This window comes from Pimephales promelas, chromosome 25 (genome assembly GCF_988280905.1).
Source record: "Pimephales promelas chromosome 25, fPimPro1.hap1.1, whole genome shotgun sequence".
Lineage (NCBI taxonomy): Eukaryota > Metazoa > Chordata > Actinopteri > Cypriniformes > Leuciscidae > Pimephales > Pimephales promelas.
The window spans coordinates 25,443,290-25,468,727 of NC_142793.1; the positions used below are offsets into that span (position 1 = coordinate 25,443,290).

Here is a 25,438-nt window from a genome sequence, read left to right on the forward strand (position 1 = left end):
CTATGGTTTATGATTGTGATGTCATATATTATTCCGACCAAATGTTGGGAAGGAAACACGTTAAATTATTCATATCATATCATGTTGCCCCGTCTTGGATCTGCAATTTGCCAATAATTTCAGAAGGTGGCGTCACATCACAAATAATAAATTATCATGCCAACTATGACGTATTCATTTATTCATGAAATAAATAAACATTTTATAGCAATTAATCTTCTTAGGTGATCAAGGTTATTTTGAGGTTTTAATATTGTGTTATGCTTTTAATTCGATAGTGAGACGTATGAGTAATTCGCTCTAAAAAATGCTAGGTTATTTCAATCCATGTTTGGGTCAAATAAAGACAAACCCAGTTGGTTTTAAAAACATAAATAAAAAAATTTAAACCAAATAAAAGCACATTTTGCTTTTTTTCACCTGGAGCTCAAAAACATACATTTATGTTTTTCGTGCTGTGAAAACATGTAATAACTATAATAGAGGATCAAGTTTTGCGGGATCAGGATGAGTTTAGCACGTTGGACCTTTTCTCGAGGTCCATCCAGCTCTTTTTTTTATTTTTATTTTTTTTATTGCATGAACACAATTACAGAACATGAACAGAAGATAAAAAAACAAACAAACAAAAAAAACAGAAAAAAAGAGTCCATCCAGCTCTACTCGCAGTCATCCGCCCCCCCATGACGTAGGCTTCTCCCACAATCCCTCGCGCGGTCACATCATGGCGGACGAGCTGGCGAAAGAGCAGCAGTCCGTAGCTGCAAAAATGCAGATTTTACCGAACGGAGACTCTCACCTTCCCAAAGTAGACGCGGATCCCGTGGACGAAACCGGGAAGAAGAAGAAAAAGAAGAAGAAGAAGGGAAAAGCGGCATCCGTAGGTAATAAAGACGGAGGAAAGTGTCTCGTGGCCCTGCCTTTTACTGCCCTTTCTGATTAACGTTAACCCATTAGAGCTCGCTATTTTAATATCTAAATCAGAGGACATTCTTTGACTAGAGACTAAACGTGTTTTAACACACCTTCGTGTTTATCTCATGCTCTGGAGTGTTATGTTAAAGGCTGGTTGAGGGATTAAACTAGGCAGTTGTGTAATGTTGTTATGTGACTCCACGTGCGTTATATGTTGCATTACAAAACCTACATCGAATTGCCTTGACTATTCTGCAGAAGTGTAAAGAGTCCCTGAAAACCATACTTAATAAAAATACAGATGCCACACAGGAAAAAATGATCCATGACAATTTACCAATACCGCTTGAGCATTTGATTTTAACTGTACTTTAGTATTTTGTACTCATAATGAATTTAGGTGAAATGCCAGTGAAAAACAAGGAACAGTTGATTTGGGAGGAGAGCGATCATATTATGTTTATTAACAGTTGCAGAAATAAACTGCTGAAGATAGTCATGCAAAATGTAACAAGAAATCGCATAACTCATTACAGATATATTGGAGTAAAGAGTACATGAAGAGTTCAGATGCAAAAGCCTCTAAGTGCCATTTGACATTTTCTTCTAAAATGATCATTTTTATCAAGCTTGTATATTTAAGTTCAGTAATTTCACTGAAATGGCAATGAAGATTACCTATTAATTGTCATTTAAGTGAAATTACTGAACTTAAATATACAAGCTTGATAAAAATTGTCATTTTAGAAGAAAATTTCAAATGGCATTTAGAGGCTTTTGCATCTGAACTCTTCATATATACTTAATCAAAAATGTAGTCAAGCAGAGAGTTGAATTTGCTCTAAAAAGTAACCGTATTACATCCACTCAAATACTTTACTGCTATTCTGCATAGGGAACCATGAGGGTGAAGGAGAGTCGGACGTCACCAAAGTGGCCAAACAAATGGAGCGACAAACTTTAGAAGACCAAGAGAAAGAAGACGAGCCGGAGGAAGGTTTGTCTAAAGTTAATTAAACATTGCTAATCCATGTGCGACAAGCGTAGGTTTGAGCACGAATCTTGCTGATTTATTTTGGCAGATGGTGAGGAGGGAGATTCCACTGGAAAGAAGAAGAAAAAGAAGAAGAAAAAGAAAGGCCGTGAGTGATTTATTCAAGTACTTCATACTGTATACACAATGCCCGGATGTTTATGTAGTTCATATTCCTTGTTCTCTTTCAGCCAAAGTTCAAACAGATCCTCCGTCTGTTCCCATCTGTGAGCTTTACACCAGTGGAGTTTACGCCAAAGGCCAGGAATGTGAATATCCACCTGTGCAAGATGGGTACTGACAACAGCCGCTTATTGACACACTCGAAGACCTGTGGTCAACCAGTCTGAAGAAACATTACAGTGGGTGTGTGTTATCTTTGCAGACGGTCTGCGGCGTGGAGGACGACCAGCGAGGAGAAGAAGTTTTTGGATCAGGCGAATGAGGACATGTGGAATGACTTCAGACAGGCTGCCGAGGCTCACCGGCAGGTCAGGAAGTACGTCATGAGCTGGATCAAGCCGGGCATGACCATGATCGAGATCTGGTGAGCAAAACCATCATGAGCTTTACTGTATGGGCTGGAAACTCATTAAATGTGATATAAAACCTTTTGGGCTGCATTAGTAAATGCAAACATGTCTCTATTAAATTCTTTCTCTATATATATATATATATACACACATACATACATATATATATAATTTATTTATATAGGGTTTTTTTGTGATTAAAAAAATTGGGTTTTCTGTGCCTGTTTTCAGGGCTACACAATTTGGACAAAATTGTGTGATTATTTATATGGCTGTAAAATATTATTATTTAATATTACATTATTAATATTGTACATCATTTAAAATATGTTATTATTATTATTAATATTGCTAAATATAAAACTTGCTAAGCATCTTTGCTGGTGTCTTAATTTCTTTTCCGTCAAACTTTAAACCATCAAAAATTTATTTTGACAGAACTGAAAGCTTCTTTTATTAAGGACTTCTTATTTTATCATTTTCAATCCTTATATATATATATGAAGAGTTCAGATGCAAAAGCCTCTAAGTGCCATTTGAAATTTTCTTCTTTTTTTGATTTTTATCAAGCTTGTATATTTAAGTTCAGTAATTTCACTTAAATGTCAATGATAATTACCTATTAATTGTCATTTAAGTGAAATTACTGAACTTAAATATACAAGCTTGATAAAAATGGTCATTTTAGAAGAAAATTTCAAATGGCATTTAGAGGCTTTTGCATCTGAACTCTTCATATATATATATATATATATATATATATATATATATATATATATGTGTGTGTGTGTATGTAGAGCATTGGCTGCTTGAAATTGTATCAGTGTTACTCTGCATTGTCCCTGTTAAATAAACAAATAAATAAATGACAAGTCTGGAAAGATGTTGCATTCATTAAAAGCATGTTAAAGCGACCCAAATTTGTTGACTTCACTTTGAAACGCAATGTATGTATACTATATTAAATCGCATTGAGGTTTTATTGTTGAGAAATATTACAGCCATAATTGCAGCTAGGGATGGGCAACGATTAATCGCATCCAAAATAAAAGTTTGTGTTTACATAATATATGTGTGTGTATAATTAATTTGTATATATAAATACCCACACATGCATGTATATATTCAAGAAATATGTGCATGTATATATTTTATATATATTTATTCACAATTAATATTATATATAAATATAAATATTTGATATATTAATAACACATTTTTCTTAATTATATACATGCATGTGTGGGTATTTATATATACAAATTAATTATACACACTACACACACACATATATTATGTAAACAAACTTTTATTTTGGATGCGATTAATCGCGATTAATGGTTGCCCATCCCTAGTTGCAGCAGTTCCATATTGACACTCATTGGCACTAATCCACCATTCACATCTTGTTTTGTCGCTGACAGTGAGAAACTGGAGGATTGTTCCAGGAAGTTGATCAAGGAAAATGGTCTAAATGCTGGTTTGGCTTTTCCGACCGGCTGCTCGCTGAACCACTGCGCGGCTCACTACACTCCTAACGCCGGAGACCCCACCGTTCTCCAGTACGACGACGTCTGCAAGATCGACTTCGGCACGCACATTAATGGTGCGGCTTTAATCATTCCTTATCTGGCTTGACTACCTCCTGGTGCTTTTCTTGCTGATCTTTAGAGATGTTCGATTATTGTGGCATTCCAGGTCGAATCATTGACTGTGCCTTTACCGTCACCTTCAACCCAAAGTACGACAAACTGCTGGAAGCTGTGAAAGATGCCACAAATACTGGAATTAAGGTAGTCTCTCTCACCTTTGTGCATTGTGATAATATTTTCGTGACATGACGCATTTATTTTCTTTGTCAATGTTGTTAATCTTTGCCATATTACAGTTAAATACAGTAAAAAGTACAAAAATACTTTATTCTTGTAATGGCCAAGCTGCATTTTCAGCGTCACTACTCTTAAAGGAGTAGTTCACTTTTAAAAAATCATGTCATCCGAGATGTCCATGTCTTTCTTTCTTCAGTCGAAAAGAAATGAAGGTTTTTGATGAAAACATTCCAGGATTTTCTCCATATAATGGACTTCAATGGGGTCCAAACGGTTCAAGGTCCAAATGAGAGTTTCAGTGCAGCTTTAAACGACACCAGACGATGAATAAGGGTCTTATCTAGTGAAACGATCGCTCATTTAAAAAATAAATTAAAAAAATTACGTTTTATAAGCTCAAATGCTCGCCTTGCTCTGTTCTGTGACGCACGTTCGTTTAAAGCCCTTTGAAGCTGCACTGAAACTCTCATTTGGACCTTGAGCCGTTTGGTCCCCATTGAAGTCCATTATATGGAGAAAATGCTGGAATGTTTTCATCAAAAACCTTAATTTCTTTTCGACTGAAGAAAGAAAGACGTGGACATCTTGGATGACACGGGGGTGAGTAAATTATCAGCAAAAGTTTTTTTTAAAGTAAACTACTCCTTTAAATCTTACTGACCCCAAACTTTTGAACAGTAGTGCAAGTTAAATGTATAAAAAGACTATCTGCATTTTTTTATTGGCATTTCATCGATTTTATTTCAGTGCGCAGGTATTGATGTTCGCTTGTGTGACATTGGAGAATCAATTCAAGAGGTTATGGAGTCTTACGAAGTGGATCTTGATGGAAAAACATATCAAGGTAAAAATAGTACCGTTAACATCAAAGACTTGTAATAACACAAGATATGATGTTGCAGATTACTTTATTTTTCTTTCCAGTGAAACCAATCAGAAATCTCAATGGCCACTCTATTGGACAGTACCGAATACATGCAGGCAAGACGGTGCCGATAGTGAAAGGAGGCGAAGCCACCAGGATGGAGGTGTGTCCTGACTTACTACAGATTTGAACATGGCTTTAACCCTTTTTAAATACATTTAGAGTTTAACAGAACAAGGAAAATGAAGGCTGTGTATTTGGAGACAATTTTTATCTTAGGAAAAGGGACAGACACTCTTTGAGAGTTTCATTCTGAGGGTTTAAGGCTGAGTTTGGGTGTGCCACAATTATCAACAACACAACCTCTATCAGTCACGCCACAGGGCTTAAAGAGAGGTGTAGTCAAGTACACTAGCACTCAAAAGTTTGGGGTCGGTAAGATTTTGTTTAATGTTTTTGAAACGGGTCTCTCATGCTGTTTTCACACAGTGAAAACAGCAATATTATGAATTATTACATTTTAAATAATATATTCCTGTGATCAAAGCTGAATTTTCAGCATTATTATGCCACTTGTCAAATGATCCTTCAGAAATCAGTCTTAAAAAGCATTTCTAATTATTATCAATGTTAAAAACAGTTGTGCTGCTTTATAATTTTGTGAAACCATAACACTATTTTCAGGATTCTTTAATGAACAGAAAGTTCAAAAGGACAGTGTTTATTTTAAATACAAATTGTAAATGTCGTTACTGTCACTTTCGATCAGTTTAATGTGTTTTTGCTGAGGTAAAATGATTAAGTGTTGTTAATCTAATTTTTAAAGGTTTAGTTTTGTCATTTTGCTGAATTTCCTCTTTTACAGGAAGGAGAGGTTTATGCCATCGAGACCTTTGGCAGCACTGGGAAAGGGATGGTGCATGATGACATGGAGTGTTCCCATTACATGAAAAACTTTGAAGTTGGTCATGTGCCAATAAGGTGAGAAACATGCTAATCTTGACACCATGTCCTAACTAAGTTTCCAGTGACAAGCAGTTTGTCAATCACAGCCAATCAGAGGATCTTTGACATTTAAAGGGATAGTTCACCAAAAAAAAAAAAATGAAATTCTGTAATTTACTCACTCTCAAGTTCCAAACCTGTATGTGTTTATTTCTTCTGCAAAACAAAATGAGCCCCATTGACTTCCACAGAATTTTTTTTTCATACTATGGAAGTTAAAGGAGTAGTTCACTTTTAAAAAAACTTTTGCTGATAATTTACTCACTCCCCAAGTCATCCAAGATGTCCATGTCTTTCTTTCTTCAGTCGAAAAGAAATTAAGGTTTTTGATGAAAACATTCCAGGATTTTCTCCATATAATGGACTTCAATGGGGTCCAAACGGTTCGAGGTCCAAATGAGAGTTTCAGTGCAGCTTCAAAGGGCTTTAAACGACACCAGACGATGAATAAGGGTCTTATCATGCGAAACGATCGCTCATTTAAAAAATAAATTTAAAAAAATTAAATTTTATAAGCACAAATGCTCGCCTTGCTCTGTTCTTCAATGGGGTCCAAATGAGAGTTTCGATGCAGCTTCAAAGGGCTTTAAACGACACCAGACGATGAATAAGGGTCTTAATGGGGCTCATCGACTGTTTGATTGCAAACTTTTGAATTCAGCAGAAGAAACAAATTCATAAAGGTTCAGAACAACTCAAGGGCTAGATGACCCATTTTTTGTGTGAATATTACCTTTAATGTACTGGGAGCTCGCATATGATGCTTAAAGTTCCCTAAATAGGCAACTGAATTATGTAATATTCATCTTTCCCAGACTCCCCAGAGCCAAGCACTTGTTGAACGTGGTCAACGATAACTTCGGCACTCTCGCCTTCTGCCGCCGTTGGTTGGATCGCCTCGGTGAGAGCAAATATTTAATGGCGCTGAAGAACCTCTGCGACCTGGGCATCATCGACCCCTACCCGCCTCTGTGCGACACCAAAGGCTGCTACACGGCCCAGTTTGAACACACCATCCTGCTGAGACCCACATGCAAGGAGGTGGTCAGCCGAGGAGACGATTACTAGGCCTCCACGTCACCTGTTTTTATAAATCTGTCCTCTGCTTTATCACATGAGTATTTGATGGGTAAAGGCCTGAGTAAGTTAATAAGCTGTGCCTTCTCGTTTTTAACATGCTAGTATCTGTTTGTATGAAAGATGGTTGGCGGTAAAGATGTCCCCTTGTTTAACCGTGGTGCAACACAGATGTGCCCACCCGTAAAGTGCTCTAGAAACATTTTGTAAATGCAGACAACACCACAAGTGTTGAAGTCAAAACCACACTTTCAATATCATCTGGATTAGGCTGTTGCGCATTTAATATTGCACTTTTTTTTTGTACACAAATCTTGGCCTAAGAGTGATGTTCTAGTTCTGATTAATTTTCTTTATTAAGTGCTGTTTCTCCTTTTCTGTTTGATTCAATTGCTCATTTGGGCTGAAAGAGGACAAGATATTATTAAATGTGGGGATTTGGCTTTATTCATCAGTGCAAGAACAGACTTTAATGTAACATAGACCCTAAGATACTAAAATACTCATTGAAACATGCTTTCCCCTAAGAGTGGGCACTCGTAACAAAAGTGGCGGTGATGATGTGTAAACATCTTTATTTTGGCTATGCTTGATTTCAGGTAAAGCCTGTTTGAAATCACCTTTCTCGGAATAAAGCACATGCGGTGTTTTATTTTGAAGTACAAATAAAATTTATAAGAAATTGTGATCTGCAAGTTGTTTCATGTTTTTTTTTTTGTTTTTTTTTTTCCATGTGTATCCAAGTCTGATGTTCAATTTATGAAATGTAGAATTTAACCATAAATGAATATCTGTCTTGAAAATGTGTATTTTGTCAATTCTAGACAAAATTGGGTCACACTTTTATTTTTTATTTTTATTTATTTATTTAAACAGGAAAAGATTAAGAGCAATCGGGCCTGCCTCAGTATAAAACTGATTTTCAGCAGGTTCCTGTTCTACTGAACATGAATACCCCAAACACAACTGAACTCCAAGACCATCTAATAACAAACACACAACAAGCACACAAATTACGATCGAGTATTTTAGAATATTAATATTTTACGAAAATATTAATGCGTATGTGAGAAGTTGGCTCATTTAAAATCATTTACAAGTTCAAAGATGGTGATCTTCTAAAAGTAGATAACTTTTTTTTATTCAGGAAAAACAAACGTAACCTACTGCTCGAACGCTTTCCGTTAGGCCGGTATGTTATTGAGGAACGTATTTTTTTGTTTATATAATTATATATTTTTTTCACATCACTAGAACATATTTTAGTGTTTTGTTTAAACGGTCTTTTGACGTTTCGTTTGTCTAAGTAGTTTGAGTTGCGTGTGACGAGCCGCGAAAATTACACAGAAATTTATTTTATAAACTCGACCGTTATCCTTTTATTGTTTACACACAAGTAGTAATTAATGTTAGCTGGAAAAATGTTACACATAAAATGGCACTATTTCTCATAACAGTCCAAATTTTTGGTTTTAGTCCAGCTACAAACCCAAATGGGCCGTCAAGTTGCGTCACTGTTCGGCGAATTTTCGCGGTGAGGGCGAAATATTTCTTAAAAGGATAGTTCACCCAAATTGAATATTCTGTCATTAATTATGCTGCGTTCGAGGCAGGTTTTTGAGCACGTAAATCACGACTTCAAACCACGAATCATGACTTTGAAGTATTCCAGGCCACTCACGCGACTCACGCCAAACTGTTACCCGGGCGCAAGGAATTGTGGTAGATAGATGTAAACAAACCAGCATGGCGGACCTTACGGTGCTTTTATGAACATTTGTAATAATTTCTGTCACCAAAGATGCTTGTTTATTTGAGGGAAACTGAGGAGAAAAAACTACGCAAAAGGCAAGATAAGCTGTTATACCTTTTATTTTACTTTATTTGTAAATGTTAAATTTATCCTTGCACTCAATAGAATATAAACTAGTTAACGTTATATTGTCCTAAAGTGTATTTTCACCGTAAACTCCCTGCAGAAACACTGCTGCCATTGTTGTATGAACAATGCTTGGTTGTTTTAAAAACAACGTAGAAAAACAACGTTAAAAACGTAATTTCTAATTTTAACCGAACTTCAACTATCAACTGTAGGCTACATTTTTTAATTGTATTTTTTAACCCAACATTTGGGTTCGTCCATATTTGACCCAAATTGAAACAACCCAGCATTTTTTAGAGTATATATGAAGGGTTCAGATGCAAAAGCCTCTAAATGCCATTTGATATTTTCTTCTTTAATGATGATTTTTATCAAACTTGTATATTTAAGTTCAGTAATTTCACTTAAATGACAATGATAATTACCTATTAATTGTTATTTAAGTGAAATTACTGAACTTAAATATACAAGTTTGATAAAAATCATCATTAAAGAAGAAAATTTCAAATGGCATTTAGAGGCTTTTGCATCTGAACTCTTCATATATATAACACAAAACATTATTACCTCTCAGTGTAAAAACATAAAAATTAAATGACTACATACAAGTTTCACTTTGCTTCTGAAAATGCGTTCAATGTTATAAAATAATAAGTAAAATGATTTTATCTCGCATATTGCCAGAGGAAATGATTTACTCACCACACTGTAAAAAATTTCTTGTCAAATTAACAGTAACTTACTGGCAACAATTATCCAGTACTTGCTGTATTTCATTTAACAGTAAAATTACCGTAACACTAACAACAGTACTGTTAAGCATACTGTAAATTAAATAACATTATTTTACTGTAATTTCTTACCATATTAAACTACAGTATTACACTGTTAATTTTTAATAATACTGTATAGTATGTAATGTTATTGTATTTATTTTATAGTGCTACTGTGTAACCTGTAGAAAATCCGTAGAAATATTATTTTAACTGTTAATGGGAAATAGAAAAAAGAACAATTGAAGATTTAACTGCACAAGGTTTATTGTGTATTTTCAAACACATTAGCGCATTTATAATATACATTTAAATACATTAATACAATTAAATACATTAATAATAAAAATGTAATATAATACAATAAAAATCATGCATGACAATCATGAACAATTATGCATAAATACATGCAAAAAAAATACCAGGTAAAATAGAAAAGATTAAAGGGGTGCTATCTGATCAATCTATTAGAAAGATAGTTCATAACAACTCATCCACCCACTCCCTGCTGGGGTAAAACAGCTTAAACTAGTCTAAGATTGTCTATTGGTTTGAGATAGACTGTCTAACTGGTCCCTATATTTAAAGGGTTTTTGGCTGCTTTCTATCTAAGGGACCAGATTTGCAGGGCTGGGAGACACATATAAACTAGCTTTGACAAGTAAACCACCAATCCAGATGAGTATTACAAAATGACAAGTTATCCAGTGTCCTTTAAAAAAAAAAAACTAAACACAACAACCTCATCATGCACATGTGCCATGAAAAACTTGCATTACGGTATTAATAATCATTTATATGCAGACTTATGTTCTAACTTTTGCAATAGGAAGTTTTCTATCCAAGCTTTTATGCAATTAAACCTTAAACTGTACAACAACGTTTATTTTCACACAACAATTCTTAACAACTTGCAGATAGACAAAATTCACAGATGGATAATAATCTGTTTAAAATGTTCTCAGTGGGTCAGTGCTGGACCAAGGTATAGTAGTAGTAGTTAGATAAATAGAATAGTTAAATTAGATTAGATTTACAATTCATCGGTCGTCAAGATGGATAGGGGTCTTCTTAATATGCACAGCTCACACCTGTGGAAAAGGAGAACAGACAAGACAGTTAAAATACAGTACGTTTTTGTTGTTGTTGTTTTGGCTAAACAGCAAAAACAGACAAAATTATGTCTAAAGTGTAATTCACTTAATACTAAAATCTTGTTGGACTGTTGTTTAAAATTAATTGTTAAAGTATGTTCATTATGTCCTCAGTTGTATGCTGTGTAATATAATGCAATGCTATACTGTTCAGTGTTGTGCATATGTTTATGCCACAAGAGGGCACTAAAGTATAGGCTATGGAGGATGCGTTTGTATTATTATTATGTTTGTCCAAGTTGATTTACCGTAGTTAAGAGGATCATATTACTGAGAGAATCTTCATTAGAGACTGATATGTCAACAGCTGAAATAAATATGCCAAGAACGGCTAAAGATAACTCATCTCTATCGTCCACTCTTTTCTTTTGAATGCAACGCAAGCTGAAACATAACTCAACATCAATTCATTTACGATCACGTGAAAACGTAGGTTAAATCTTGCTTGTGTGATACATGACTTAATATTTTGGACAAAAATACACCTGGGCGCTTTCCGTGGTCCATCAGTTATCACTGAGGTAACGTTAACGTTAAATGGCAGAACGCCAGGTCAGGATTTACACGAAAAAAAAGCGTGAAAAAATCAATAAGAGGAATTGACACTTTAATTTTATAACAATAAATCCGAATCCTAACCTTGGATATCCGATTTCAGGATATCGATTTTCAATTCCTAACCCCTATAAGTTATAAAATAATGAACGTGCAGGCGCTTTCACCGACTTAACGTGGTAAATAACAAAATGATTAGACCATTTTGACCTTATAAGAGGTTACATATGAAATCTATGTTAATAAAATCACATATTTAATCAAGTAAGTTAGGCTATCAAGATGAAAGAAATCCGCGTCTGACTTATAGGCTTATAGAACATTCCGCGGCCAGTTCTTTCTAACGTTAATCTGTTAACGTACGTAACTCATATGGTTTGCATAAAAATATGAATTACTAACCAGATATGTAGGCCTATGGCGAAAACGTTGCCGACGCACGGCCTGCGCGTTCTTACAGAGAGAAGGGAACTGAAGAGTTCTTCATAAAATGGCAGCTGGTTGTGGTTATTTTTCGCGGTCATTTCGTACTAATGTATTTGAATTTACAGTAACATGCCCCAAATGGCTACATTGAAGAGTAGCCTATCATATACATATTATATTAAAATGTCTAGAATAGATTAAATTGAATGTATAAATCGTGGTCAGCTATTCTAAAAAACTTTAAAGTTATTAGCTAGAATCCGTACACATTATAAGAATTATTACTTACCAGATGAAGAAGTTGCAGGTCGGCAGAAAAGACAGCAGCACCACTGACACGACAGAGAAACTCTTCCAAAGTCAAATATGCTCTCATGCACACCCCACTGACATAAATTATGTCATAAATTATGACTGTTAATGGTCAACCAGTGCTACATTTTTATTTTAAATGTAAGAATAACATTAGTAGGCTAGCAATTTTACCCGTGGAACTGTGTGTGGTGTTTTTCGCGGTCAATTTGCACTGCTGTATTTAGATTAACAGTAACTGATAATTTCCCAGAATGCATTGAAATTCTACAGTAACATACTGTCAACTGTGTGCACAGTACATAACTGTTGAAAAAACAATTTAATACTGTGAAAACAACTAAATCTACTGTAACTTACTGTACATAGATTATACAGTAAGAAACTGTTGAGAAAAACAGTATAATCCTGTGAAAACAACAGAAATCATTTACAGTGCATCTGAGACGTTCAGTTAGATGTCCGTGTGTTTGCGAAGATGATACATCTGTGCATTCAGATAAGATTCAACAAATTATTTTTATTTTAAGGATGAGTCAAGATGTGTAAAGATTTAATCCCGCTTTAAGAATAGACAAAATATGGGCTAAGCTTCCCTAATACCTCCATTAACAGAGATAATATCCATTTATTAATAAAGTCTTCTATTGGATTTGATTCTAAAGCGACTTCTTGCACAAGATTTTATGTAGCGAATGCACCAAATAACATCTTTTGAATGAACGCCTGTCGCTCCCTGCTGGTTTTCCATCTCTCATTCTCTGATTGGAGGCTTATTGATTTGTGATTGATCCTCTGGTTAATGAGTCTTTGTGTTCCTAAAACGCTCATTACCTCTCCAGCCATTAGCATGTGCAGTGAAAGGTGTGTAATTGTTGCTGAAGCCATTTTTGTGTCTCTATTTGCTGGGTATTTGCACACACTGATTGATTATTCCACCATCCTCAGTCACTAGTAACGGATACTTATTGATGGAGGAATAAAGCACACACAGAAAATAACAGTAGAAACTGCACAAATTATGAGAATGAATGTTGGGGTTCTCTCTTTTTCAGTTTTATTGTGTATTGCTCATCAATTTATGTATTGAAAATAGCAGAACATTAACTAAAGTGAAAGAAAAGCTGTGTTATAAAATGTAAAAGATAGAAAAATACTTAGCATAACTATCTAAAGTGCATTCAAAAATCAGCAGCATTGAGATACATTCAGGAAATAAATATTCCAATCAAATAAATTAAATATTACACGAAAAGTCTGAATGAATACGTTTAAAACAGGCTACTCTAATTGTAACATATGCAAATTAGTTTGTATATTAAATATATTCTACACATCAATTAAGGCTTTAAAATGAAATTTTTAAAATTTGGAGAGTTTATAATAAAGGCAAAGGCCTTTATTGTGAATAAAAAACAACAAGTGGGTTCTCAAGAGTCTTGAAGTCACTGAAGTCTCTCCTGCATCAGATCATGTGACCAGTTCATTTGCATAAAGTCTGCTCAGTCATGTCATGTCCAGGCTCTTTTAATGATCTCTGTGCATATGTAAGGCACACCCCCTGTCTTTCCTCCTGTCTGGGTCTCTCAATCTGCCCGAACCCATCTTCCTCTTCCTCTTCGTCACAGCTTTCAATGGCTGTTGCTCATACCTACGGGTCTTGCTGGTCTCTTGCGGTAGGTTGTCTCTTATCCCTATTGTCTCTTGAAAGCTCAAGGGGAAGTTTTTGTTGCTGCCGGTGTGTTTGGGACAGTGGACGGTGGCCCACAGCGGGGTCTGGACGCTTCCTTCGCTCTGAAATGGGGATATGGCCGTGTGCACCTGCTCGAGAAGCACTTGTATTAACTTGCGCCTCTTCCAGTCATGCAGGGATCGGCCCCTGTCGTGCATCATCTGTGCGTGACCTACTGAACGTCGCCTGCACGGGACAAAGAGGAAAGATAAAGGAGTAGTTCACTTTTAAAAAAAACATTTGCTGATAATTTACTCGCCCCCGTGTCATCCGAGATGTCCATGTCTTTCTTTCCTCAGTCGAAAAGAAATGAAGGTTTTTGATGAAAACATTCCAGGATTTTCTCCATATAATGGACTTCAATGGGAACCAAACGGTTGAAGGTCCAAAAGACACTTTCAGTGCAGCTTCAAAGGGCTGCACCAGACACCAGACGATGAATAAGGGTCTAATCAAGGAGCCTTCGAGTCATGACTCGAAAAAAGCTTCGTTCATTTTGCTCGCAAGGCGAGCATTTGTGCTTATAAAACGTAATTTTTTAATTTATTTATTAAATGAGCGATCATTTCGCTTCATAAGACCCTTATTCATCGTCTGGTGTCGTTTAAAGCCCTTTGAAGCTGCAATGAAACTCTCATTTGGACCTTGAACTGTTTGGTCTCCATTGAAGTCCATTATATGGAGAAAATCCTGGAATGTCTTCATCAAAAACCTGACATGGACATGGACATCTTGGATGACATGGGGGTGAGTAAATTATCAGCAAAAGTTTTTTTTTCAAAAGTGAACTACTCCTTTAAGTCACATGCACAGATTTTGGCATCCGACTAGTAGACATGAAAAAAAAAGGATGCTTTATTATAAAACAATTCGACCTTCACTGCATGCAAAACTGCATTTATTTTGCATTGGCTTCTTTCTGTTTCTTCTGTTACCAGCAGATGGCAATCTCAACTACTCTGAACAAGCCTCGTCTTTTGAGATCTTGCAGAAATCACTCATGTTCAAAAAGTAAGACGAGATCATGACTTACTGTCTGTTGTTGAGAGTGTTAGTGGGTCTGGATTGGACCGGTATCAGGACAGTTAACAGGAACACGACCAACCCCCAATGCCTCAACATACTGGACAACTGAACACAGGAGACAGTCACACACTTATTCAAATAGTCAAATATTTTCTAATTTAAATCGATTGCATGCACACACACACACACACACAAGTGTGTATATGCAATTGATTTAAATTAGAAAATATTTCAAATTTTACTAGGCATATTAGTCACAGTATACATATGTATATAGTATGCCTAATAAAATTTGAAACATTTTCTAATTAAATTAGAAAATATTAAAAATTGTATTAGGCATATTAGTCTACAAATAATATATATATATATATATATATATATATATATATATATACTATTAAGTTTATTAGGAAAAAGATCAAATAAAATAATAATATAAAAAATATTTTATTAAAAATGTTTAAAAATTACTACATATTTTTAGTAAAATATTTGCCTTGTATGATTTGTAAATCTGAATGATTTTAGTTTTAATATAAAAGTATAATATTCTTTTCACCTTCTGCATGCATTTTAACATGTATTTGTGTGTATATATACACTAACTTGAACTATTAATTTTCTGGTAGAATTGAGAACTTAGAACTGAGTCAATGTCCAGTACACAAGTGAAAATAGTAATAGAATTATATCATTATTCATTAATTAACATGAGGTGTAAAATCCTAGATTACATTGCTGTTGTAAGGCTTGAACATTGATATACTCACATGTAATCCCTCTGCTCAGGAGATGTTACTGCAGCCCGGCTGGACGTGTTACAGATGTTGAAGCCCAACATGTGACTGTACATTCAATAAACCAGGAGCATCATCTGCTGCCTAAATGAAGCATGTTAATATGTCCAAACTCCTCCAGTCCAGAAGACAAACTCTTTGAAGGAATGAGCGCATAGAGAGAGAGAGGACCCGAGCGATGGGCGTCAGATTTATTGCACCGGTGAGTCTTGTAAGTCCCCTTTGCTGTTCACTGCAAACTGGAATAGACAGCAGGCGTTACAGCAGAGAAAATTAGTGCGCACTGCACACTTGTCTGTGTGTGTGTGTGTGTGTGTGCTGCACATGACTGCCAAAGTGTATACCAGACTGACAAACCACACACACACTTACACACACTTCTAGAAACGCACAGGCAGACACCTTCATTGGAAAGAGGCTGGTATGCTGGTCTCTCTCTCTCTCATGAAGGCCTCAGGTTTGGCCAGGAGGGGCAGCGTTTGACGAATAATCACCCAATGAACTCTAATCTGAACTTTGATTAAAATGGTACGTATTTGATGCATTGTTTAGACAATCTGCAAAGTTACAAAGCACAAAGTCAGCCCAAATTTTCTCCAACAGAAACGACAGTGTTTTAAACGACACCAGACGACGAAAAAGGGTCTTATCAAGGACCCTTCGAGTCATGACTCGAAAAAAGATTTTTCAACGAGTTCGAACAGGAGAGTCACGAACGCTCATCACAGAACAGAGCAAGGCGAGCATTTGAGCTTATAAAACTTAATTATTTATTTATTTATTTTTAAAATGAGCAATCGTTTCGGCTTGATAAGACCCTTAATCATCGTCTGGTGTCGTTTAAAGCCCTTTGAAGCTGCACTGAAACTCTCATTTGGACCTTGAACCGTTTGGTCCCCATTGAAGTCCATTATATGGAGAAAATCCTGGAATGTTTTCATCAAAAATCTTCATTTCTTTTCGACTGAAGAAAGAAAGACGTGGACATCTTGGATGACATGGGGGCGAGAAAATTATCAGCAAAAGTTTTTTTAAAAGTGAACTACTCCTTTAAATCCCGAAAGCCATTACAATGGACAACTGATACAACACCAAAACATTTTTACATTTGGTAGACGCTTTTATCCAATTACATTCTCATCAGTTCTTGCTTTCCCCTGGGAATCGAACCCATGACCTTGGCGTTACAAACGCCAATGCTCTACTGTTTGAGCTACAGGAAAAAAAAATACACAACATTATGTTGAACGCTTATTGGTCTTTTACTTTGCATGGAAATTCTGTGTGAGAGTTCAGATGAACATTATAGCTTACAACGGAGACCATGAGACCCTCCCCTCCTAAACCATGGGTGAAGCTGGGTGAAGAAAGTAAACAGCTTTGGCTGACCACTGTCCCAAGAGATTATGACCATAACCTCAGTGAAATCAAGCCTGTGGGTGGGTCTGCTCGCCTCCTAAGCAAACGTAATGGTCAAGGTGGTTTTGGGGAGCCCACAAAATAGCACCGCTTCATTTATAGGCCTCGGGGCAAGAGGTTCACAACATAACTAATGCTCATCAACTACAAATTAGTTCTGTGCGACACTAAAATATTCCATATATTTCCATGTTTATGAGGCAGTGCGTACATTGGAAAATAAACTGACTTGCACAACCATTCAAAAGTTTGGGTTTTTTGAAAGAAATTAATACTTTTATACAGCAAGGATTCATTAAATTGATCAAAAGTGACAGTAAAGTCATTTATAATGTGACACAAATGTTTTATTTCAAATAAATGCTGTTCTTTTTTTAGCTTTCTATTCATCTAAGAATCCTGAAAAAAAGTTTTCCACAAAAAAATTAAGCAAAACACCCTTTTTTTTTTTTTGCATTGATCATAATCAGAAATGTTTCTTGAAAATCAGGATATTAGATTTCTGAAGGTTCATGTAACAAATGTGAATAAAGTTTTTTTTTTTGTAAATAAATTCAAATAGAAAACAGTTTGTATTGTAATAATATTTCACAATATTACAGTTTTTACAATATTTTTAATAAAATAAATAAATGCAGTCTTGGTGAGCATGACAAACTTCTTACAAAAAAATCTCACCGACCCCAAACATTCAGTGTTCATTACACAAATAGCTTTAAAAAACTTAAAATATGTCCAGTTTCATGGACTACTCTTATGATTTGAGTCGATTCACTGTCATGAATAGCACTCTGTAAAGATTCTTCAGAAATTTCTGCTTGTTCAACGGGAAAAATAACAGTATAAAAGTTTAGAAAATGGGGGGCAGTGGCAGAAACGATGACAAATTTAGCATTTTAAGTTTTTTTTTTTTTTTGTAGACTGAACAATAGAAAAATTTTGAATATCATCCAAGATGTCCACGTCTTTCTTTCCTCAGTCGAAAAAAAATTACGGTTTTTGATGAAAACAATCCAGGATTTTCTCCATATAATGGACTTCGATGGGGACCAAATGGTTCAAGGTCCAATTGAGAGTTTCAGTGCAGCTTCAAAGGGCTTTAAACGACACCAGACGATGAATAAGGGTCTTATCTAGGACCCTTCGAGTCATGACTCGAAAAAAGATTCGTTCGTTTTGATGAACGAGTTCGAACAGGAGAGTCACGAACGCGCATCACAGAACAGAGCAAGGCGAGCATTTGAGCTTATAAAACTTAATTTTTTTATTTATTTTTTAAATGACCGATGGTTTCGCTTGATAAGACCCTTATTCATCATCTGGTGTCGTTTAAAGCCCTTTGAAGCTGCACTGAAACTCTCATTTGAACCTTGAACCGTTTGGACCCCATTGAAGTCCATTATATGGAGAAAATCCTGGAATGTTTTCATCAAAAACCTTCATTTCTTTTCGACTGAAGAAAGAAAGACATGGACATCTCGGATGACATGGGGGTGAGTAAATTATCAGCAAAAGTTTTTTTCAAAAGTGAACTTCTCCTTTAAACTTCTGAGAAATGTTTTGTTCTTTATTTCAAGTCAGTGACGGCATCGTCTAGCAATGTTCAAAAGGGCTTGACTCATCCGCACTAATGTCAAAAGCCCTGCGGAAATTGTTTAACTGTCATGGTTTGAGTTTCCTTTCCTACTCCTGTTTTGTTCTCGTGTTTGTTTGTTTTATCGTGCAGCCTTGCGGGAACACATGACACGATTTCTTCCATTCGACCTGCAAAAATAATAATAAATTCCAGCGGGCCGCGGCACAGCAGCGCTCCAGATTTAATCTCGAGGCGAAAGTCGAGGAAAGTCTCGGATTTTTGCGGTCCTCTCCGTGAAATTGTTAAATGAAGAAAACATGTCATTTAACACCTTGTCAGTTCCCCCCGTCGACCACTGGCACTTGACCTTCTCAGCACTTGGACAAACTTTGATACGACACCCGTAGTCAAACGCCACTCTGAGTGAATCGCGGGACTTTGGAGAAACATGCGAGCCAGCCACCCAGAATGCCATCTGACTGTGAGATTATTAAGACTGATGTCCCCAGCGAGGCCAATATTTTTTGTTCGACTGCAGAGCGTCGGCAATTTATCATCCAAACATCCCACAGGTTTGTGTTGTGTAGGTACTTTTGGATCTAGTCCGGCGGGTTTGATTCGGTGCCAGAGAAAACATGGCCGCCTTGCCAACAGGCCGTTTAGAGCTGGAGTTGTGAAAGCTTGTCTGAGGGTTCCAGTAAATCCTTCTTCTAGCAGGTAAGAAGTTTGGAAAGCGACGAGGCAGCTCCCAAAACCCCAACACACCTCCCACCGCTTCATTTAGGTCACTATTGTTCGACGGACGGACTTGCGTGTTATTTCATTCATTTATGCTCGCTTTGCATCGATATACGAAGGCACCTTGAGGACTTCTTCATGAAAAGAGTATTCACAGAAACTGCATTTAAATATTCAGCACTAGGGGCCGCAGAAAGGACACGCGTGTGTTCTCAATAAAAACTATAGGTGAAACTTGTCAAAGTCAAACCTGATGTGTTCCTGAGCTCACAAAGCATACAAAGGACCTTTCACTTGTATCAGCTTTTATTGCACGATTTCATTTTGAATAATGTACATAAAACTTTACATCGGTGCAATATTTTACAGTCTCAAACTATATTTAGTGTATGCAAAGTTTTCTATAGCCTATCATTTGTTAACTTTATGTTTTATAAATAATACATTTATTAATGGAGTAGTTGACTTTTAAAAAAACATAAAAACTTTTGCTGATAATTTACACGCCCCCGTGTCACCCAAGATGTCCATGTCTTTCTTTCTTCAGTCGAAAAGAAATGAAGGTTTTTGATGAAAACATTCCAGGATTTTCTCCATATAATGGACTTCAATGGGGACCAAACGGTTCAAGGTCCAAATGAGAGTTTCAGTGCAGCTTCAAAGGGCTTTAAACGACACCAGACGATGAATAAGGGTCTTATCAAGCCGAAACGAGCGGCCATTTAATAAATAAATAACAAAGTTTAAGTTTTATAAGCACAAATGCTCGCCTTGCTCTGTTCTGTGATGAGCGTTCGTGACTCCTATTCGAACTCGTTCATCAAAATGAACGAATCTTTTTTCGAGTCATGACTCGAAGGCTCCTTGATAAGACCCTTATTCATCGTCTGGTGTCGTTTAAAGTCCTTTGAAGCTGCACTGAAACTCTCTTTTGGACCTTGAACCGTTTGGACCCCATTGAAGTCCATTATATGGAGAAAATCCTGGAATGTTTACATCAAAAATCTTAATTTCTTTTCAACTGAAGAAAGAAAGACATGGACATCTTGGATGACACGGGGGTGAGTAAATTATCAAGTTTTTTTTAAAAGCGAACTACTCCTTTAACAAACAAAGACCAACACTTTCACATTTTGAACAATACTTTTAAATATATACATAAAATAGCTCTATATATATAAACATAAAGGTTTGTATATATGTGTATGTAATGTATATATATATATACAAACTTTTATGTTATGAGATTAATATATTTAACACTACTAATATATATGTATGTTTTTTTTTACAGTAAACAATGTGGCCTTTATAAATATAGATTATTTAATATGTGTGTACACCTATACACGTACATATGTACATACCAAGCCCAGCATAATAGACAATAAAGGCAATCTCCGAGATGAAGGTGAATGCTTTCATGTTGTCGAGCAGGTGCCATCCCATGTGGTCTGTCAACATTTCAGCGGTCAGCAAACCGCCTACGAAAACATGTTTCGATTATATCTAATCGTCTGGAGGGAAAGCCCTTCCAGTAAATGCTTGGTTGGTTTAGCCCTCCACCATCCAGCCATACATAAAATATACAAATATTTACTGCATAATGGAGGTGAATGGGAGGTGTCCACATGTATCCCAGAATCCCGTGCGGCGAGGCAGATGAGTGATGCGCCACGGGTAAAATGCATGCATGAAAAAGTGCTGTGTTCGCGCTGGAACAACGGGGACTGCTGAGGGGCTTCTTCAGATTTGGGGGATCATACATCATGGGTCTCGATGCCTCTTGACCTCAGTCCACTGAGCTGAAGGTGTGTGTGTGTGTGTGTGGGGGGGGGGGTTTAGGAGAAGGCACACCAAGGCTGTGTGTGCCGCCACACAGTAAGGCCTTTTGCTGGCTGCCATGGCGATGGCGACCGCAGAATTGCCATGTTTACTTAAAAGCTAGTGCATAAGAGAACAGCAGACCACCGGCAGACGCCACCCGCCGGCACTGGGCAAGGGCTACGGCTCATCTTTGTTGAAAATGGCTCGGGAACCTGCTGCCTGCACAGGGCCAACCTAAATTTAGCATCAAACTGAAAAACCCTCCTCATTCTTAAAAAGCTGTTTAAGTTTCCAGAGCGAAAGGGTTCAGTGAGGGACAGGAATGGTCTGAGAGACTCGTTCTGTCTCGTTGCAGGTGGCGATCGAGCGCTTCGGTCCACGGGCTCGGTCAAGACTCGTGATTGTGCTTCCTGCGATGTAATATCACATAAAACATGTCAACGCGAGGTTAAACATGCAGCAGGTTCAGATTCTGACTGGCCCACTGGTCAAATTTGAAAGAGATATAAAAATAGCACCTGTTTTGATTGCCATTATTTTAGGCACGTTGAATTAGAGCAGTCAAGTCACATTTATTTATATAGCCCTTTTCACAATACAGATTGTATCAAAGCAGCTTCACAGTGATAACATGAGAGTAGTACAACACAGATCAATAATATTGTAAAATATTAAATATTAAATAACCCCAACTAAGCAAGGCGACTCACAAAGCAGTGTGTGAGTGAATTATATAATGCGTTTCTGAGATTTGAAATATAATTCACTTTCGTTGAGATTCAACTTTTCAGTATCCCTTACCTAAACATTCACCTTTTCACCCTATAGACGCCACATGTACCCTAGTGAGAATTACTGGTAAATCCATTCTGGCAATGAGAGATTGCAGGTAAATGGACTTGTTGATGATATGTGTGAACAAAGCCAGATTACAGGCATGAGAGACATTATCCACCCTCTTTTTAACGTAAAAGCAGGCGAGGCCATTGTACCCCGAATGTGTCGAGGCATAAAGGAGTAGTTCACTTTAAAAAAAAAACTTTTGTTGATAATTTACTCGCCCCCGTGTCATCCAAGATGTCCATGTCTTTCTTTCTTCAGTCGAAAAAAATGAAGGTTTTTGATGAAAACATTCCAGGATTTTCTCCATATAATGGACTTCAATGGGGTCCAAACGGTTCAAGGTCCAAATGAGAGTTTCAGTGCAGCTTCAAAGGGCTTTAAACGACACCAGACGATGAATAAGGGTCTTATCAAGCGAAACGATCGCTCATTTAAAAAATAAATAACAAAGTTTAAGTTTTATAAGCACAAATGCTCGCCTTGCTCTGTTCTGTGATGCGCGTTCGTGACTCTCCTGTTCATCAAAATGAACGAATCTTTTTTCAAGTCATGACTCGAAGGGTCCTAGATAAGACCCTTCTATCTATAGAATAAGGGTCTTCACACGAATCATGACTCGAAAACAGATTCGTTTGTTTTGATGAACGAGTTCGAACAGGAGAGTCACGAACGCGCATCACAGAACAGAGCAAGGCGAGCATTTGAGCTTATAAAACCTAAACTTTTTTATTTATTTTTTTAAATGATAAGACCCTTATTCATCGTCTGGTGTCGTTTAAAGCCCTTTGAAGCTGCACTGAAACTCTCATTTGGACCTTGAACCGTTTGGTCCCCATTGAAGTCCATTATATGGAGAAAATCCTGGAATGTTTTCATCAAAAACCTTAATTTATTTTCGACTGAGGAAAGAAAGACATGGACATCTTGGATGACATGGGGGCGAGCTAAATCAGCAAAAAGTTTTTTTAAAAGTGAACTACTCCTTTAAAGTCTCATCTGCTTCTACTTAGCTGTAGAAACTGTTATGCTGCTTGATATAGAGTGCATGTTTTTTTTCGTTTCGATTTACAGTCCCCCTGTAGTCAATAATTGTATTCCTTAAAACTCATCTTTGATCAGAAAAAAAACATATTTAAGGATTTTTTCCCATGAGAAATGATTCTTTATGCCCTAAAATAGTTTGAATGTAACTCGACACACGCGCCTCATTTAGTATGCGCGGTTCTATGAATATGCAAATGAGCCTCAGAGATCCACTGGTTGACGATCACACGTTGACCTGATTGGTTACAAGGTCAGAAACACCAGCGATTTCACCCCGTGTTTTTGGCTCCCTGCGGTGCAGTTTTAAGGAGAAAATGCTCGTTGACATGAATTTGCACATGCTTTGATTTAAAATAGCGGATTAAAAACACCACATAGACATATAAACCTCATTAAAAACTTGATTTTCAACACGGCGGGGCTTTAATACGATCCTACTCAGTGGATTTGCGGTTGCTCCCTCCTCAGGAACACAGAGTTTGTGCATATATTGACTAAAACTCTTTCTTTTCTGTTGGTCTATATGATATAATAGATTTAAATTGGTTTATTATATGTACTATTAAGACACAAAATCGATTGTTTTGATTTCCGTTGGAAGCACACTAATATGGGGTCCAAAATTGGCTTTCACAAAATACAGTTACACGAAGCAGTTGGGGGATTATTCCTGTAATAACGGAGTATTGAAACACCCAGCCAAACTCAATTCATGTTAACTTCCCTGTGTGGGCCAGACCTGTGCTTTGGGACATTAGCTGGATTTCTCTTCAGGTGCTTGGGTAATTGTGCTTGGCATAACCGGCCGATTCTTTGTGTCGGCCCGCGTGAATAGGATCCTCAAGGTGGAATTCCTGTGCTAACACGGGGAAGTCACATTATACACGGTCACATGACCAGACGGCCCCCACGGATTGGTTGGGTGGAAAACGTCCAGCCTGCACACAGTAGGTGGGCGTGGGTGGCGACTTTGCCCTTGTGCCCACTCAAAGCCTCGTAAAAACACCTGACAGCTCGTATTGCCTTTGAGTACAACCCGGTATTGACACGAGCTGACCTCCGTCAACACCAGCCAAACAAAACAGCGAAAATTCACATAATAATTGAACAAATAAATGGAGAACTTGTTTGGCACGCCGTTCATAAAGAGCTGGACTGGCAGGCTTCGGGAAAACGAGTCTCACTTTCTCTGTAGTGAGCGTTGACATCGAGGTGTGTGTCCTATAAGCACAGTTTGGACTGTCAACAGGGGAAATATACTGTACTAGGTTTTTCCAAGCCAGGACAAATCCATTCAGTGCCTGTGAAAAGCTGCCTCTCAATCAGCGCCACACCAAGGGCCTGATTTTAATTAGACGTGAATATAAACCTGCTTGTCGTACGCTGGTCGTCTTTTAACGATCTTTTACATTCTTACTACAGCATCACAGGCCCTGGTACTTCACAGCTGGTATTACATGTCAATGTTTTCATTGTAAGTGCATAATCGGCTTTTATCTGTGTGTCTTTGTACGGATGTAATGATGTGATGTAATTTTGCTGCCTATCTTGGCCAGGGGCCTGTACCTAAACTCAGGGTTGCAGGACTAGTTTCGAGTTGACAAAACCAAACCAATCCAACCAGGCTTTGTTGGTACCATAATGCTGATCATCAACTTTCTCGGTCAACTCAGGCTTTGATCCTGAGTTAAGGAGTTTAGGTGTGACATCAGTAGCGAACAGCCAATCACATGCTGAGAAAGAGTGAAACTCATTTAAATTAATTTCTCGCGAGAGAAGCGGCGCAATTCACGTGTTAAATAAAAGTATTAAAATATTAAGAATTTAAAGAAATTTACACAGCAAGAAGAAAATAGCGGTCCATGAAAGAGGACCACTAAAAGAAAGTCTCGCTACTGTATATCAGTGCAAGAAAAAGTTTATGTTGATAAAACGAACATTTAAGCTCACATGTAGCTTCATTTATTGATTCTAAAGCGTATTTACATTGCCTTTATATACGTGTTCATTTAAATAATTGATGAACTTAAATTAGATTGTTTTAGGATATAATAATTAAAAACAATTATTATTT

The 25,438-nt window shown here is 36.9% G+C and overlaps 2 protein-coding genes across 2 annotated transcripts; one reads left to right on the forward strand and one right to left on the reverse strand.

Annotated features, from left to right (window-relative positions):
* Positions 1–688: 688 nt before the first annotated feature.
* Positions 689–7,945, forward strand: metap2b (methionyl aminopeptidase 2b). The gene is made up of 11 exons (XM_039662309.2): positions 689–884; positions 1,811–1,912; positions 1,998–2,057; positions 2,140–2,242; positions 2,334–2,495; positions 3,906–4,087; positions 4,180–4,274; positions 5,058–5,154; positions 5,235–5,338; positions 6,041–6,156; positions 6,996–7,945. The coding sequence occupies exons 1-11, from the start codon at positions 725–727 to the stop codon at positions 7,246–7,248; spliced, it is 1,434 nt and encodes a 477-aa protein (XP_039518243.2). The 5' UTR covers positions 689–724; the 3' UTR covers positions 7,249–7,945.
* Positions 7,946–13,493: 5,548 nt separating this feature from the next.
* Positions 13,494–16,152, reverse strand: pthlhb (parathyroid hormone-like hormone b). The gene is made up of 3 exons (XM_039661834.2): positions 15,891–16,152; positions 15,125–15,222; positions 13,494–14,277 (listed from the first exon to the last, which is right to left on the reverse strand). Exons 2-3 carry the CDS (start codon positions 15,211–15,213, stop codon positions 13,887–13,889), a joined length of 480 nt encoding a protein of 159 aa, XP_039517768.2. The 5' UTR covers positions 15,214–15,222; positions 15,891–16,152; the 3' UTR covers positions 13,494–13,886.
* Positions 16,153–25,438: the final 9,286 nt, after the last annotated feature.